At 39.0% G+C, this 15,610-nt stretch overlaps 1 protein-coding gene across 46 annotated transcripts in view; it reads right to left on the reverse strand.

The window, feature by feature from the left end:
• Positions 1-15,610, reverse strand: part of camk2b1 (calcium/calmodulin-dependent protein kinase (CaM kinase) II beta 1) — a 65,451-nt gene that overhangs the window by 31,418 nt on the left and 18,423 nt on the right. For 31 of the 46 annotated variants that reach the window (XM_037977982.1, XM_017427819.3, XM_017427821.3 and 28 more), the window contains exons 6-12: positions 13,147-13,219; positions 4,003-4,105; positions 3,186-3,269; positions 2,958-3,052; positions 1,983-2,105; positions 1,796-1,879; positions 294-336 (exon numbers count right to left, since the gene is read on the reverse strand). In XM_037977982.1, the coding sequence (XP_037833910.1) occupies positions 294-336; positions 1,796-1,879; positions 1,983-2,105; positions 2,958-3,052; positions 3,186-3,269; positions 4,003-4,105; positions 13,147-13,219 (605 nt within the window). Of the gene's footprint in view, positions 1-293; positions 337-1,795; positions 1,880-1,982; positions 2,106-2,957; positions 3,053-3,185; positions 3,270-4,002; positions 4,106-8,287; positions 8,361-13,146; positions 13,220-15,610 lie in introns of all 46 variants that reach the window. The other 15 variants (XM_017427830.3, XM_017427824.3, XM_017427818.3 and 12 more) reach the window with 1 other exon arrangement.

The following is a 15,610-nucleotide window of genomic DNA, read 5'->3' on the forward strand; positions in this document are numbered from 1 at the left end:
ACTCTAAGGTTAAGGGAGAAAAATCTGCTTCAACGTCTGCAGTTGCCTTAAAAAAGTGCAAGCCATCATTTTGATTTTAAAGCAATATTCATATATCCTGCTTTTTAGTTGGCATTAATTTAAAGTGGTTTTCTGGTGGCAGAAAACAGTTTGAATTGGGCACTTTTTATTTCATCAACATGACAGTTTGCACCAGTAACAACGAAGATTTTTGCTCCCTTGAAAGCTATGATACTCACTAATACTAGTTCACAGATATATAGATTTAAATAATGAGTCAATAAAACACTTACCTGAGAAATTTCGAGAAACCAGCATGGTGGTAAGAATGGCCCCCTAAAAAGAACATGAAAAGCATTAATAATACTGAAACTATAATCACATCGACATTCTGAGCTCACCAGTCATTCATTGTTCGAGAGTTTGAATTTTTCCCTCTAAATTAAAACTTTTGACTCGCAGCAGGCGGAACATCATCGTAAGTAAAGCTCAAAGGAAAAACGACTTTTAATCAACGATGTTCAGTCGACACGTGATTAAATGTGCGCCCACGCTGCACACGAGCGAAAGACAAAATTCAGAGTGTGCTGTGACTGATTAACAATTAAGACGTGATTCCAAATTAAAGGGTTACTCAAAACACAAAGAGGAACTCAGAAAGAAAGTTCTTAGACTGAAGTTCTTACATCTTTTTACAGCTTAGTTTATCATTAACATTAACAAAAAGCAAAGCTGAAAAGAAATCCTGGCAAGCTAGGAAAACAAACCTAAAATATTGTATAAGAAAAGTAAAAGCCAAACAAAAATACGCAAAGACAGAAATCATGTATACTGACTAACTGTGCAACACAAAATGTGTGAAGCTGATAAAATTAGACCAAAAAAAGAAAGGAAGCTAGAAGTAGTGACGAGTGAAGCAGCTGATCTTTACACTTTTCTGTGAGGAGTTTATTTACAGCTTGAGGTGATAAAACAGCACTGAATTGAAACTAGATAAAAACACGTCAGAGCTGCGAATATCCATAATACAGTGAATATATGAATAAATCAAACAAAACATTCCTTCATAACCACAACAAGCACACTTAAATAAAAGTACAGCTCCAAAAAAACATCTAGGAAATGTCTAAATATTCTAAAGTATTTATTTTAGCAAGCCAATAAAACAACAGAAGCACAACCTCTAAAGCCAATGCCATTTCTGGATCCCATTCATCACCTTTTATTTTATTGCAATGATTTGGTGGAATTAAAATGTCTCCAGTTTTTGTTTTTCTGTTGTCAACATTGAACTCAAATGTCCAACCTTCTCAGTGTCCGTTTATCTTTACGTGTGAAAAGCCGGAGAGGATTGCTTGAAGCTGATGGCACGTTAGCTGAATGGTGCAACATTTGCCCGCGGCCACCTGTGTTTCTGTTTCCAGCTTCCGATGAGCTGGTATTTGAGCCGTGCCAAGAGAGGCCAAAAGCAGCGGGGTAACAGTGTCATGCTCCAATGGCTAAGCTGTTATATCCACACAAAATGTCAGCGATAAATCAGTGTAAGAACAAACTCTATATGATCACGTTAAACCTCAAATTTCAGCTGGTTTCCAGTTTACGCTAAAGACCGTCTAACTATTTACTGAGCTTTACAATCGCAGTGATCAAAGCAATAAGACACTTTATTTTAGAACCACGAAACACCAGAGAGGACATTAAAGAATAAAAGACGAGGAGAAAAAGAAACATCTCACATGAGAGCTTATTAGAGAAGAAAAGCCAAGTGTAGGAGAGGGAAAGCACGCAAACAGACCTTGAGTTTCCTTCTGGCGTTGAATTTCTTCAGACACTCCACAGTCTCCTGTCTGTGCATCATAGACGCCACTGTGGATCGTTGCTGAGAAGAAGAGGAAAGGACAATAAGACATGAAGAAATCTGCTAACTTCTTCAGACTGTATTCATCAAGTTTTTCTGTCCATCTCAAAGACGGGACACTTACGCAGACCCATGGGTGCTTGAGGGCCTCCTGAGCCGTGATCCTCTTGGCTGGGTTGATCGTCAGCATCTGGTTGATCAGGTTTTTTGCTTCCGGGGTGACTGTGTCCCATTCTGGGGAAGGAAACTGGAGAAACAGACAAAACGAAACTAATTACTAAAAGTAATTACCCTAGCAAACCACAGTGGTTGCTGTTTCTCTTAATTTAGTGACTTCACATGAGAGCAATAGTCTTAAGAAATGAGTCTTTAGGCTTTCTAAATGGTATAATGATGCTCTGGTTGCTTTTTTGACCAATTTTCTGTCCATAACATGATTATTTTCAGAGGGTTTTTGTTAAGTTACTGAACTTTGACCTATTAATAACTGAGACATAAAAAGGCTCCTAAACTCAAGTGATGAGACAGGGTCGTGTCGACACATGACAGACAATTTAACAAAACTAAATAACTCCATTTAGTGTTAAACTCAAGCTCTGCATAACTTTAACAAGTGCTAAAAGCTACATAACTAATAAAAAATACAACACCTGGAGTATATAATGACAGAGTAAAAGGAAAAATAAATCCAGCACAAGTAGCCTGCTTGTGAGCAACACGTCCTGAACCAGATCTGAACCCTGGATGTCGCCAGTATATGTGCTTTCAACATATTAGTTGTGCTAGCGCTATGGGGACTGTTTATTAATACCAAATGGGCCGGTCCAAGCACGACCCCCAGCATTTTGTTCAGAAAAACTCAACACATAAGGTCCTTTTGTGTCTAGGTATGAACACCGACGTGTGCCCTGTGAGCTCAGAGAGTCAGTCAGGTTCTCTCTTTATTTGGCATGAAGTTCAATGTGATCTATGGTGAGGCTCCCCTCTCTCGCAACCCCTGAAATATGAATGAGGTGACCAAGTTACGTAACAGTTGCCAAAAAAGAAAGAGGTCAGCGGGAGGAGTAGGGAGGGCATTACAGTGGAAGAGGAGACTCACATCATAAGCCCCAGCCTTGATCTGTTGGTACAGCTTGTGCTGGTCCTCGTCCCAGAAAGGAGGGTAACCCACCAGCAGGATGTAGAGAATCACCCCTGAGACACACACACACACACACAAATAAAAAAAATAACTATTCTCTGTCAAGTTTCTGCTTTTGGTGTGTAATTATTGAGGAAACACCATATGCACGTCGTGCATGAATGAGTGTGTTCCTGTACAACTCACCACAAGCCCAGATGTCCACAGGTTTGCCATATGCCTCCTTTCTCAATACCTCAGGGGACAGGTACCCTGGTGTGCCAGCAAAGCCTGCAGGAAAAACCCATGCACAATTGATTGGCATGCCCACGGCAGCGGATTGTGTTGCTGCTTTCTGTGGATCAGCGTGCATGAAAAGATAATCTACAGTAAGCCTTAAACTGTTGGTCCAAACTGTGAAGGAAAATCTTCAGGGTCTAAAGTCACCGTATTGTGAACAAACAGACGATCGCTGATTGGTATCTGGGCTTTACTAGAGACTAAAATGAGATGTAGACAAATAACCTTACAACTGCTGGATGTGTTCAACTCGGTGTGTTTTTTTTGTTGTTTTGATTTTCACAATAATCTCAAAAACACTTGGAACATAAACTTGTGTTTATGTATTTTGCTTTTATTAAAGGAAAATGGTCCTTAAGAGATACTACATCTCTTGCTCCAGGAAGACCTGGTCTAGATTGCATAAAAACAAACAAAAAGCAGCTTATTTTTATTAGAATCTTTTTAAATCTAAAGGTAATATATTAACTAAATCCAACAGTTTGATCCTTTAGTTCTGTGGTTCAGTGAATGCATCATGATTTGAAGTTAGAGATAAAAATGAGGTGTATTTTCTTCTACTCTGGTCTGGAAGTGTAAAGTGCCAATATGATCAGCTGACCAAACAATATTTTTCTGATTTAAGAGGCCCGAAACAGGGATAGGATTCCATTTTTCCTTAATATCTTGTCATCAACCCTTGTAACACCCACATGAAACTTACTCCTTTGTGTGTTGTACCTACCAAACCAGGCCTGTTGATCCCCCTGCACCTCGATGGCCAGGCCAAAGTCAGCGAGCTTCACTGCAGCGTTCTTACATTTGCTTGCGAGGAGCAGGTTTTCAGGCTGAACAGAAGGAGGGGGAAAAGGTTATCAAAGAACAAAAAAAGGGTACGTTTGTTAACATATTTACAGTTTTTTATGGCGTAAAAGCTAGGAGCAGGTAGCTGTGCATGCAAAAGTTTGTAATGGGGTTCAAAACAGAACATCACACAAACACTTGAAACCTGATTTTAAAGGAAACACGGACATGTAAAAGCTTTACAACAGAACTTGGTGCATATTTGCAGTTCTCTTCTGTCCAAGCCTCATGTGATGAGCGGAGGCTCTATAGGCTCCGTCTCTGTGGCCTACATAATGCAGCTAGCCTCATTATTCTCTGTCAGAGGAGAGCTCTAATAATGGGCATCTATCCCCACTGGAATCTGCTCGTTCTCACTTTCTCTCCCTACTTCTCACTGAACCATTGCATCTGTAAAGGTAACTGGCAGCGTTGGCAGGCAAAGAAAGGCCAGCTGCAGGAAAATTTACAACAGTATGTCCTGCAGGGTTACTTTTTCAATTGATGTCCAATGTACTCCTGATTCTGGGTAGTCACCAGGATACGTAACAGGATTACCTACATAGAACACGTCTATAAGTTAGCATTTGATCAAACTGGTTATTAAAGTAATCCATATGTCTATTTAAATTATTTCAGTTGCTAAATGGGGAATTATACTAAGCTTACTCATGATAGTTTATCTACACTAACATTAAATTTAATTGTAACACTTGCAATAAATATAAAAAAATATATATATATAAGTTACATTCTTTGGTTCTGTTTGTTTAAAAGTGAAGTTATCTTTGCTTTTATAGCAGGTTTGATGCCAAAAAAGTCTAGTTATCCCCAGTCTTGGTTAGTGCTAGTTGTGAGTTAGAAAAACTATTTGTCCTTACTATAACTAACATATGCCAAGACCTGTGTTGCAAACAACTCCTGTCAAAGTTTTTTTTTAACTTTACTATTATTTATAATAAAGCATCTATGAATTGATAAGAAGCTAATATTTGACAGACGCACACATGCCAACAGGACCAGAACTATAAAGTTCATTGGTCAATCTGAGAAGCTTCTAGCTCTGCTGCCATTGTGAAAGAAAACAAGTTGAGAAAAGCAATAAATACTATAACCCTTGTTTTTTCTTAGCTAAAATTTTATTGCTTTGTTTTTTTGTTTAGCACAACTGGTAGCAAATATATTAGAAGTCTTATAAGTGTAGCCATGACTTAGTAAGGACTATTTTTTATTTTAAATATATCAGCAATATCGTGAACTTTGATGCTGATTGGCTAAAGAATGGTCTTTGTATTTTTCTTGGTGACTCTGAATAAATATTTTCAATGTTATGTCAATCTGGTTCCTGCAATGATGGTTTATATTTGCGTGTACAACTCAAACATTCAAAAATAGTGGCAGCATATCTATGTTTAAAGGTAAAGTTTGCAAAATTTGAAACAGATGTTCTAAAAGCACAGACATTTTATGGAAAAGACTTCTTGGTTTGATGCATAAACGCTCCCCAATGATCAATAGCCTAGCTGAACTTTAAGTCACTACAATCTTGGAGAAAACTTTAAGATGAAGGTCATTATGGTGTTGAGGAATACAATCTAGGACTCTACAAAGATGTTCTTAACCGTTCAAATATTTGTATTCAAATACTGGGTGAGGATGAGGTCTATTCTATGAGTGACCTTTAACCCTCATTATTTCTAGTCTGGTAGATGCTCAAACAGATAACACATTTGATGTAGTGTGCTCTACTGTGCAATTTTCATACTTGCAAAAAGTTTTCTCTTGACTTTTAGAGACTAAAGTAAGCCTCTTAAGGTCTAATTTGTTTAATGCATCTTCCTCTACTTCCAATTAGCTAATTAAGCAGTTTCCTAACTTGGAAGACAGTGAACTGCAGCAATGCAAGTCCAAAGTTTCTAAACTGAAAGAATGAGGACATTGTATTTATAGACTACATTTCTGTCACTGCCTCCACTGCACTGCAGTAGCATCTATCTGCATCCTTTGACTTCCTTTCATTGTTATCTGCCCTCTACTCATTTTTAGAAAGTCAAAGGAATAATATGTGCCCAAAGCAGAGATCACTAAAGGTGTGCCTTTTACATGTCGTCACAGTCTCCTGGCTCTAACGTTTGGTTAGGCCTTTTTTCTTTTGTAAACCAGGGAGTTAGAACCTGCCAACACTGCAGCAGGAAGATAATCCGTGAAAATGGATGTGGGTGGAATTCCTGATGAAGCAGCCGCTTCCATCAAAAAGGTGCATGCATGCGACATAACACAACCAGGCCGCGCATTCAAAACGTTCAGCAACAAACGTCACTGCTGGTTGACACAAATGCACCTTCCTACGGTCCAACATAAACACAGAGCTGAGCATATTGATGACTAGCCACTGATTTAAGTTGAGGAGGGCAGAGAGGGACGCTTACAGATGATAGAAAAATATGCATTTGAGAGCAGGTCATGAGTGGGTGTCTGAAATGGAACGATTCCCAGTCCCAGATTTCTCTCTTCAATTCTATTTATTGATCTGCAAAGAAGCTGGAGATGCTGTGGCGTTTCTGTCTTCAGAAAAAGTAGCCGAGATGTTGCGCTGCATTAAGAACGCGCTTCGTTTTGAAAAAAGTAGCTGCAGTGAAAAAAAGAAAAAAGAAAAAACCTGCTGGGATTTGTTTCAGATTTACAAAAACTGTGCTAAAGTTATTAGTCTGTGACTAAATACAGTCAAGTTAGACTCAAAACCTTTTTTATTTTACTTGTTGCTTTAACAAGTAAAAGAACTGAAAGTAATTGTGTCTTAATTTAAAGTGACTGTCAAAGAAAATACTACATTTGTACACAATTTATTTTTATCACAGCTGAGTTAAACTTTCAGACTTTTTCTATAAGGTCAACATTTTGTTACACCTTATTTATATCAAGGTTATCTTAGCAACATTTGAATTGTTAAAAGGAAAACACTTAAGCGTAGTCTACACTGAGATTCGTATTCTTGGCACAAAGACGAAACTTCACTCTGTTATCATCCCACTTGCCATGTCCCTATTCCTCATTTCAGGGATCGTGTCAGTCGGGGTGTCCTCAGTCATCACACTATGACCTATTGCACGAAATGCTCTCCAGTGCGTGGGTGTGAAACAAGATATGTGTGAGCTAAAAAAAGACTTTGACACAACAGCTCTGATAAACACAACGCGCCTTTGCTGGAATGCTGGGACTGACATTTGAATAGACGACTACACGACAAAGTGCATCATGCAAAACAAGACGCAACACACAGGGACACACAAACAAAAATACCAGCAGGTGCAACACAGAGCAGCTCAAAGAACTGGAAACAGGTCGACTTCTAGCTCCTTAGACGCTGTTTCACATACAGATCTTATTAGACAAGTTGCTACAGAGATCTGAAAGGCATCTTGAACTCGGCAAAATCCCTCGAGTGCAATGAGGGCTGCCTGGATAAAATGACATTATTCTTGACAAAACATCTCTAAATTTGCAATTAGCTCTTGGCTTTTAAAAACAAAACATTATAAAAGCACCAGCTACATAAAACCAGCTCTTTTACAAATGAAAATCAGCTGTTGCATTCGGGTCATCTGCTCATCTATAAACCACACAGGGTATCTGATAATCAATAGATAGCATTTCTCTCTGTCGAGTAAATGAACCGCAGCTAAGATTAAGTAGCCCCTTGGCCGATATTAAATGGAACAGCTGTGCAGCGACAGAAATCCTGTTACAAAAAGGTTACATAGCAAACGGATTGGTCAGCTAGAATGACCTGCATTGCATGCTTGAAATTGTTGAATACTTGAAATCCCTGTATGCTTAGAATGATGTTTACACAAGAAGGTGGCTGTAAAGAGCTGGAGGTTCTGGATGGCAGAAGAAAGCTGGAGTCGAGTTCCATGCATAAGGACTGCTATACCGTTGACATGGCCGAAGGTTTTCACCTGAGTCCCGCCTTTCTACAAGCTTCTAAAGTGATCAGCTTGAAGTAATTTAAAGTAGAACTCTGAAAGAAACTTTCCACAGCCCTCAACAACTCTTTGCCAGCGACACCCCCAGTTTCTTTTTAAACAGAACAGAAATCCACTGAATACAGAAACGGCACGACCACAAACTCCAGTTACACGAACGCACAACTCTGAAGGGGCAGCAAAGCAATTCCCATCACTCACCTTCAGGTCCCGGTGCACCACGCCCATTTGATGGCAGTGAAGCACCGCCTCCAGGATCTGCTGGATGCAATGACTGCATGCAAACACCAAGGGGAGGGGGGGTGGGGGGGGCGCATGTTAGTCTTAGCAGCGCTACAAACCCGTGCACAGGCCAGGGGAGAGCAGAAAGGGAAGGGAGAAGAGGTGGTGGGGAAGATATGAGGGATAGTAAAAGGATTGAAAAGACTCTTCTGTTGCCAAGCGTCCAATATTTCATTGGTTTAGGCCAGGATTATCAAAAATGAATCCAATTTAGGTTAATTAAAATACCTTTTCAACAGTTTTAAGTTATCTTAACATGTCAAGAACAATTTTGTACGTAACGTGAAGCCAGTGATGTTCATTATAAGGTTTTGGTGGATGGATTTGTTGAGTTGGAAGTGCACAGGTGCTCTGCAACAGAAGACTCCTTTACGTTCATCTAATCTACAAACAGTTGACTGTCATATATAATCATGTGTTTTTAAAAAGACAAACTCATAAAAAAAACAATAAAAAAGAAAAAAGAAAAAAGTTTTTTTGGCTGCAGATACCTTTGCTGCCAGTCACGTTTTAACCAGCAGGCTTTGGATGATGAAAGAGGGATGTGAGAATATGTTTGGCCACGGGGGGCACAGAAAGCGGCGAGGAGGTAAGTGAAAGACTGAGTCGTTGCGCAATCGATAACATTTGAAATATGTGTCTGTGGTGGGCTCTGCCGAGACAATTACAAAACCTGGTGTTTGAAAACCACAAGGCACTAAAACCAAAACCCCAAAAGCCAAAAACGGAGCGAGAGAAACTGAAAGGTAGTCGAGGTGCAAGTCTATACAGAGACTTAACAGTATATGGAAGGGATAACGATATATAATAGATGAGACAGACGAGAAATAAAAATGTGTAGAGCCATGTTTGCTGTCTGGGTCCAGCTGTGGGAGTAAAGCTGCACTGACACAATCATTTTAAACAAGTGAACACATATCTGGACTGCCGAATTCGAAAGAAGCGTCTCTTTGTGTGACAAAAACTTCACCATGCATGAGTGCTTCCTGTGCACTGACTTTTTGTTTGATTGAGTGAATTTTAAATATATTGTTGAAATGTAATAGCCACAGTAAGATGAGCTTCACTCATTAAAGTCAGAGGGTTAGATGTTTGTTCCAGTGTTAAAACCTTTCAGTCGCTCAGCCTATGTCAAAAATAAATCAAAAATAACTTGGTTTCTATCCTACCATGTTAAATGTCACTCCAGAGTTTAAATCACTCATATAAATGCATATGTCAAATTTCAGCTGTAGCCACATTACAAATGGACTAAATGTTACAAGCTGACAGACAACACTGCCTAAAATATATATATTTTTTGGATAAACGCTGGAACTTGTCAGCCTGTGCTACACTGACCAACATTCAGTGAGAAACTGAGGAGAGGCAGTTACGCACACATCACAGATAATTACGCTGGGCTGTATAAACTTACACAGGGATGAATAAATGAAATAACATTTTTAACCAAACTGGATTTTTGTCAGGTTTGACTTGATCAAAACGCCAAATAAGCCAGTCCTGTGCTGAGTAACAAGCATGCTTTAACTCGATGAGAAGCTACCACTGAAAACGAGTTAGCGTAGATTATTTTAGGGCCATATAAAGTTTGCTTTCAAAACTTTCCAAAACCTAAAAACCCCTCCTGTCTGGTGTTTTAGTGTCTGACCAGCTGACTTTCCAACCTGTGGAAGATTCGACAAAACAGCCTTTTTTGTTTCTTATTCCAGAATGAATGTTTGTTGAGGAAAGGATTTGAAGAAAAAAAAAAAAAAAAAGCTATCTTGTTCTTTCAAATATCACTCTAAACCAATCAATCCATTAATCAGTGAAGACATACTGTTTCTTTGATTAAAAAGAGTTTGAGGAATGAAGAAAAAACTGTTTTGACTTTATATCTTTTTAAACTGAATGAAACTGTAAGAAAAGAATCACAGAAAAGTTGCTTGTTTCACTGAAAGTGTTCTGTGATGAGAGCTGTTATTCTGAACTACACATATTTATCAAATCTTATAACGTCTACTTTTCCCTATTGATTTCCTTTCCTTGTCTAGTTTTGTCTTGTATATATATATATATATATATATATATATATATAAACACTGTGGAGAACTGATGATCTGCACTCCTTTTAAAATGTATTAAAATGAAGAAACAGTTCCTAGAAATAACAAGAACTGTGCCTTGAGGGAGAAGTGTAGAATCTTCTAAATCACACATGTCAAACTTAAGGCCCGTGGGCCAGATCCGGCCCTCTGTAACATTTCATCCGGCCCCCAAGATAACGTTTAGATTTCATCAGGTCCAACCCTCTAGTCTGGGACAGATCGAGTCTTTAATTCTTATTTTGCTTAAAAAACTGAGCCTAATTAGTGACGTTTTCTCTTGACAGTGACTTAGAAGCCAACAATATATAGTTTTAATTTCTGTATGATCAGGTTTTTGTTGATGACTTTTTAGCCCTTGGCTAGGACCAAATTTGGGGTTTGACACCCCTGTTCTAAATAGAAAGCATTCATTCAAAGAGTTCTGCCTACTTTAAGATAATTTGCGTTTCACTGCACACACATAAGCACAACCTTTATATTTGTGCATTGAGTATGTCAAAGTTCAGACAGTTTTTGTCACAACTGAAAAAATCATTTCTTGTCCGCAGCCTCACACTGCATTACGTCCGCTTTTTATCAAACAAAAACAATTCATAAAAAAATACTATCTAATAAACATCTTAATGCCTAATTATTGAAGTGAAATTAGGATACGAGAGACAGTATAACCTGAGAGAAAGATGAGAAACTGAAAAACACAGACAGAGACCAGGAGAGAGAAAGATGGACTGGTCCGAGTATAAAGTTCAGGGCTATAAATTAAGAGTCTTGTGTCTCGTTTCTAAAGGTCCTCCAGTGAATAAATACTGGGCAGGTCACATCTACAGAGTATCTGTGTGTGTGTGTTTGTGTGTGTGTGTGTATGCCGGACGATCACTAAAGGACAAAAACCAATGTGTGCTTGTTTAAATAAAAACATCTTTCTGTTAGATCAAACCTTCAGTCCTGCTTAAATTAATGTGTTTGTCAGCTGTTGAATTGTTTAAATGCTCCGGGGTGGGCCATCTTAAAAGTCCTTGGCTCAGTTAGTAGTTCTAGGTGGTTGTTACACATTTGAGCTAATATAATAAATTTCTGTAGTGATTAGTCTTTCGTGCACATTTTATGAGTTTTTGTGTACATGTGTAAAATACTTGAAGCTACATTTTTTAGTTCTGTTGCCAGCTAACAAGTTAACCCACTTTACAGTATTCTTCAAAGACTAAGTGGATAATTAGGTCAACATATTGTTGCCATAAATGCACCACAGGACCTAAAATAACCTGCTCTTTTTCTTCACTGTTGAACTGGATAGAAGAGATTACAATGAGAGCATACAGGCACAATAAAACAGATTGGTTTGAAAAATGTAAATTTAAATACTAATAGAAATCTGCAAATATGTTTAGTTTATCACTACTTTAAACTTAGAGCATTTTTTTTTTTCATATGAGAGAGATTTCTTATTTTTACAACATTATTAGTCTTCAAAGCTCTTACACTCCAGGAGTGTTTCAGCTTCACCTCAAAACGGTGTTTTCTGCCCTCAGACACTTTGAGCACTTTGGCTTCTTTTCTGCACATACAAAATTTTCTCTTTCCCCATTCAGATAATTACAAAACAGGCTCGAGGAAATACCCCCCGGTCAGGTACGACCCCCGGCATCATTTATTTCTTGTAGTTGTGCTTGATTTAATTCGCAGCGTGCCCTTCAGATGATTAAAGGTTAACTGGCTGCAACAGAACATTGACTAACGTGAATCATCCGAAACAGAGAAGTGCACCGTTTTTCAACAAAACAATGACATTTAGAAGCTGATCTTCAGTCTGTGGTAAATGAGTGACCTCTTGAAATTGTTGAATAAAGCAGAATAATAATTTTCTTAACTTCAGTGACAGAGAGTGCATTTGCATATCTGAGAATACCAGTTGTGTTTTCATTAATGATTAATAAATTTAACTCGAAGTGGAGCTCGAGACGACTTCTGATGTGACAAATATCAGGTAAAGTCGAGTTTGCTTCCAAGCATCAGCTGTTCTATTCAGACGGGAGGCATTTTGAAGAAAATCAATACAATATTTACACAACGAAATAAGAAATCTTGCTTTATTTTAAAAATGTACAACTTTTTTTATATATATAAAATAGACAAACTTGACGTTGAATGAGCCCGTCTTGAAAATACAAAAATCAGTATATTGAAATAATAAACGGAGCACGGAGGAGAGAAAAAGAAAAATCAATGAAGCACAAAGTAAACAGAGCTGTGGCTAAATTGATGTTTGTATTGATATTTGTAAACAGCAGATAGTTATTAGGTATGTGCTCTCTGCAGGTGGTCGGTGTACATGCTCATTCATTTACTGATCTGTGAGCTTTCAGTCAGTGCAACAGGAGCTTTTATTATGGGCTTGCTTGTAAAAAGGATGTTAAAAGAGCAGCTGGGAGGTCAGAAAAAAACGGTAAAGGCGGGTGAGGCAGGCCAGGGTCCTCCGATTAGGAAACCAAACTCAAAAAACAATAAGAAAGCAAAAAGAAACGTCATACCAAGACAAGTCGGACAGGCGGACATCAGACCAGCGACTTACAGGATCGACACAAACAGACAAGATCCAGAAGGAAGGGAGGAAGGAGAGGAAGCAAGCAAAGGTTGTAGGAGAGGGGAGGTTAGGGGGGGGGATGCAGATGCTCCTCTACACATACTAACCTTCAGGTCCCTGTGCACTATGTCATGTTGGTGAATGTGATGGACACTTTCTAGAATCTGATGGATACAGTGACTGTGAAGACAAAACAGAGAGAGGAGGGACAGTGGGGGGAGGAGGAGGAGGAGGGGGGACGAGGATAGATGAGCCACAGGGATGCACAGGAAGGTGGCCAAATGAAACGCAGGAGTGAAGAAGAAGAATGAGGATGCCAGATGAATAGTGTGACAGAGAGGGTCAATAAGCCCTCATTATGGATGAGAAAAGGCCAGGATGGATCAGAGGATGTCAAAGGAAATGATGTAACAGGTGAAGGAAAAGAAAGAGGAGAAAAGAATCAGGGTGCAGACAGAAAAGGGAGGCGAATGAGCGAAGGTGGAAGAGACAAAAACGGTTCGCTTTGCTTTTTTTAAAACACGATGAGACGAGAGCAGCCACAGCAGAACAACCTGCCAGACGAAAATCACAACAACACTGGCACAGGAAAGGAGAGAACACACATGACAGCTGGTGAAAGGAACGATAAGCACCCTTTGCGCAGAAAAAGAAAGAGATAATAAATGAAAAAATGGAAGACTTATGTATAGGATGACACTGAATCATAGAGGACTGGTGGGCAGATGCCAGGTTATTTTTCCATCACTAAAGGGAAAACATCTCAGTGTGTGCACTGCAAAGAGAAACATGAAACTACCTCACAGTGTTATGTGTGTGTGTGTGCATTTAAATATTTGTGTATGCAGGCTCATTGTGATGAGAGAGCGTAATGTGCAGAATATGTGACTAATAGCAGGAGCAGGGAGATGGGCAGCCTGCAGGATCCACACCCACACAGTGTCTACTGAGTGGGAGGACTGAGAGAGAATCAGAGAGATATATGCATATGCATCTTTCATCTGAACACAAAAAACACACACGGGGTGAGCGTATGATGGGATGCTCTTTAATACTAACAGGGAACGCCAAAAGTCTTGTAGTGCTTCCTGCTGACTGCATCACCTCATCATTGTAAACCATAATCTAGTATAATGCATGAAAAGGTAATTTTAATCATTTTATTATTTAATAAAAGACACCTCAGGAGACAAGGATCTGAAAAAGCAATTTAAAAGTGCCTCACATTTCAAACAAGCCTCAAATAGGAATAAAAACCCCTCTGTACCCACATTATATTGGAAAAAAACCTTAAGGTTTAGCTCTAATGTTTAATAATTTCAAAATGTAATAGAGTCAGTATAAAAGACCAAGTGGCACGAACAACAACTGAACGGTGAACCTTCCTGCAATCATGACTGATTCTCCGAGCATCTCAGGAGCTGGGCCAGGTCGTATTTAAGAAGCTGTAACTTCATTTTCTTGTCTGAGACGAGCCATAGTCTTGGGTACAATAAAGCAAAGCATAAGAGCTTCAAAATTTAACTTTCCGAGTTGAAGAAATGAAAAGATTGGCTTCTCATGTGAACAGTAAAGCTGAGGAGACACTGCATCGGGTTTTGCCAGTTAGGGACAGTCAGCACGGTTAGCTAAAAGTTTCCAGATTTCTACCTGTTGTGTACTTGGCCGCCATCTTGGCTCTATAACCTTGATAATGTTTTCCTTCACTGAGAAGAGCCTTACGCTGTTTGCACTCTCCCGTCTTGCTGTTTGAACGGATTTTTTGCTTTGATTTAAACACAAAGTGAACGGAAACTTTACAGACAAAAAAAGATGAATGCTCAAACTGACAGCATCCCACTGTGTGTGGCATTTAGAAAAAAAAGAAAGCCCTTCCATCTCGCTCTTGTTTACCCGTTTCTGTCCAAAAACATCATGCCATACTGAAGCAACCTGTCTGTGCATGAGTATCAGGTTAAAAAGTGCAGTGGTTGTCACAGCGGCTCCTTGGTTAAGTTTTGTTCATTTTTTAAAACTAATTGAAGCAGGATAATATATCTAACACAAATTAATTATATTAAAAACACCATGGAAACTAAATAATGAGCCATCCTTGGAAGAGCATTCACGAGGTCAATCAGAATCTAACAAAATGGGTTTTTTTAACATTAAAACAAGATTATTACAGGCTGTCTTTGTTCCATTTAATGGAAAGGTGTAAATAAATACAGTTTCAGCTACTGTGGAGCACCAAAATGTGCATAAATCACAGTTTCATCTCTTGCTAAAATTGGAGGCAGGTAATATGGGGCATAACAATTTAATTAATCAACAGTGCTGTGTTTCCAGGACTTTCCGTGGAGTCTTTCAGCTTCCTGGTTAGGAGTGATTACTTGATGCATATTTAGGTGTAATTTACTGCCAAATTTACTCACAATGGCCCCGATCCAATCAAACGCCACTGAAGAGGAACTCTGATGGATTCTGACTGGAGGCGACAAGGTGTGATGCTGCACAGTTTGGGGTCTGAGTGAGCGTGAGACTAATTATCACGGCTAATTAAAGTCCCACTTCTTGCAGGTCTCCAAGGGA

The sequence above is a fragment of the Kryptolebias marmoratus genome, linkage group LG1 (genome assembly GCF_001649575.2).
Source record: "Kryptolebias marmoratus isolate JLee-2015 linkage group LG1, ASM164957v2, whole genome shotgun sequence".
NCBI classification, from domain to species: domain Eukaryota; kingdom Metazoa; phylum Chordata; class Actinopteri; order Cyprinodontiformes; family Rivulidae; genus Kryptolebias; species Kryptolebias marmoratus.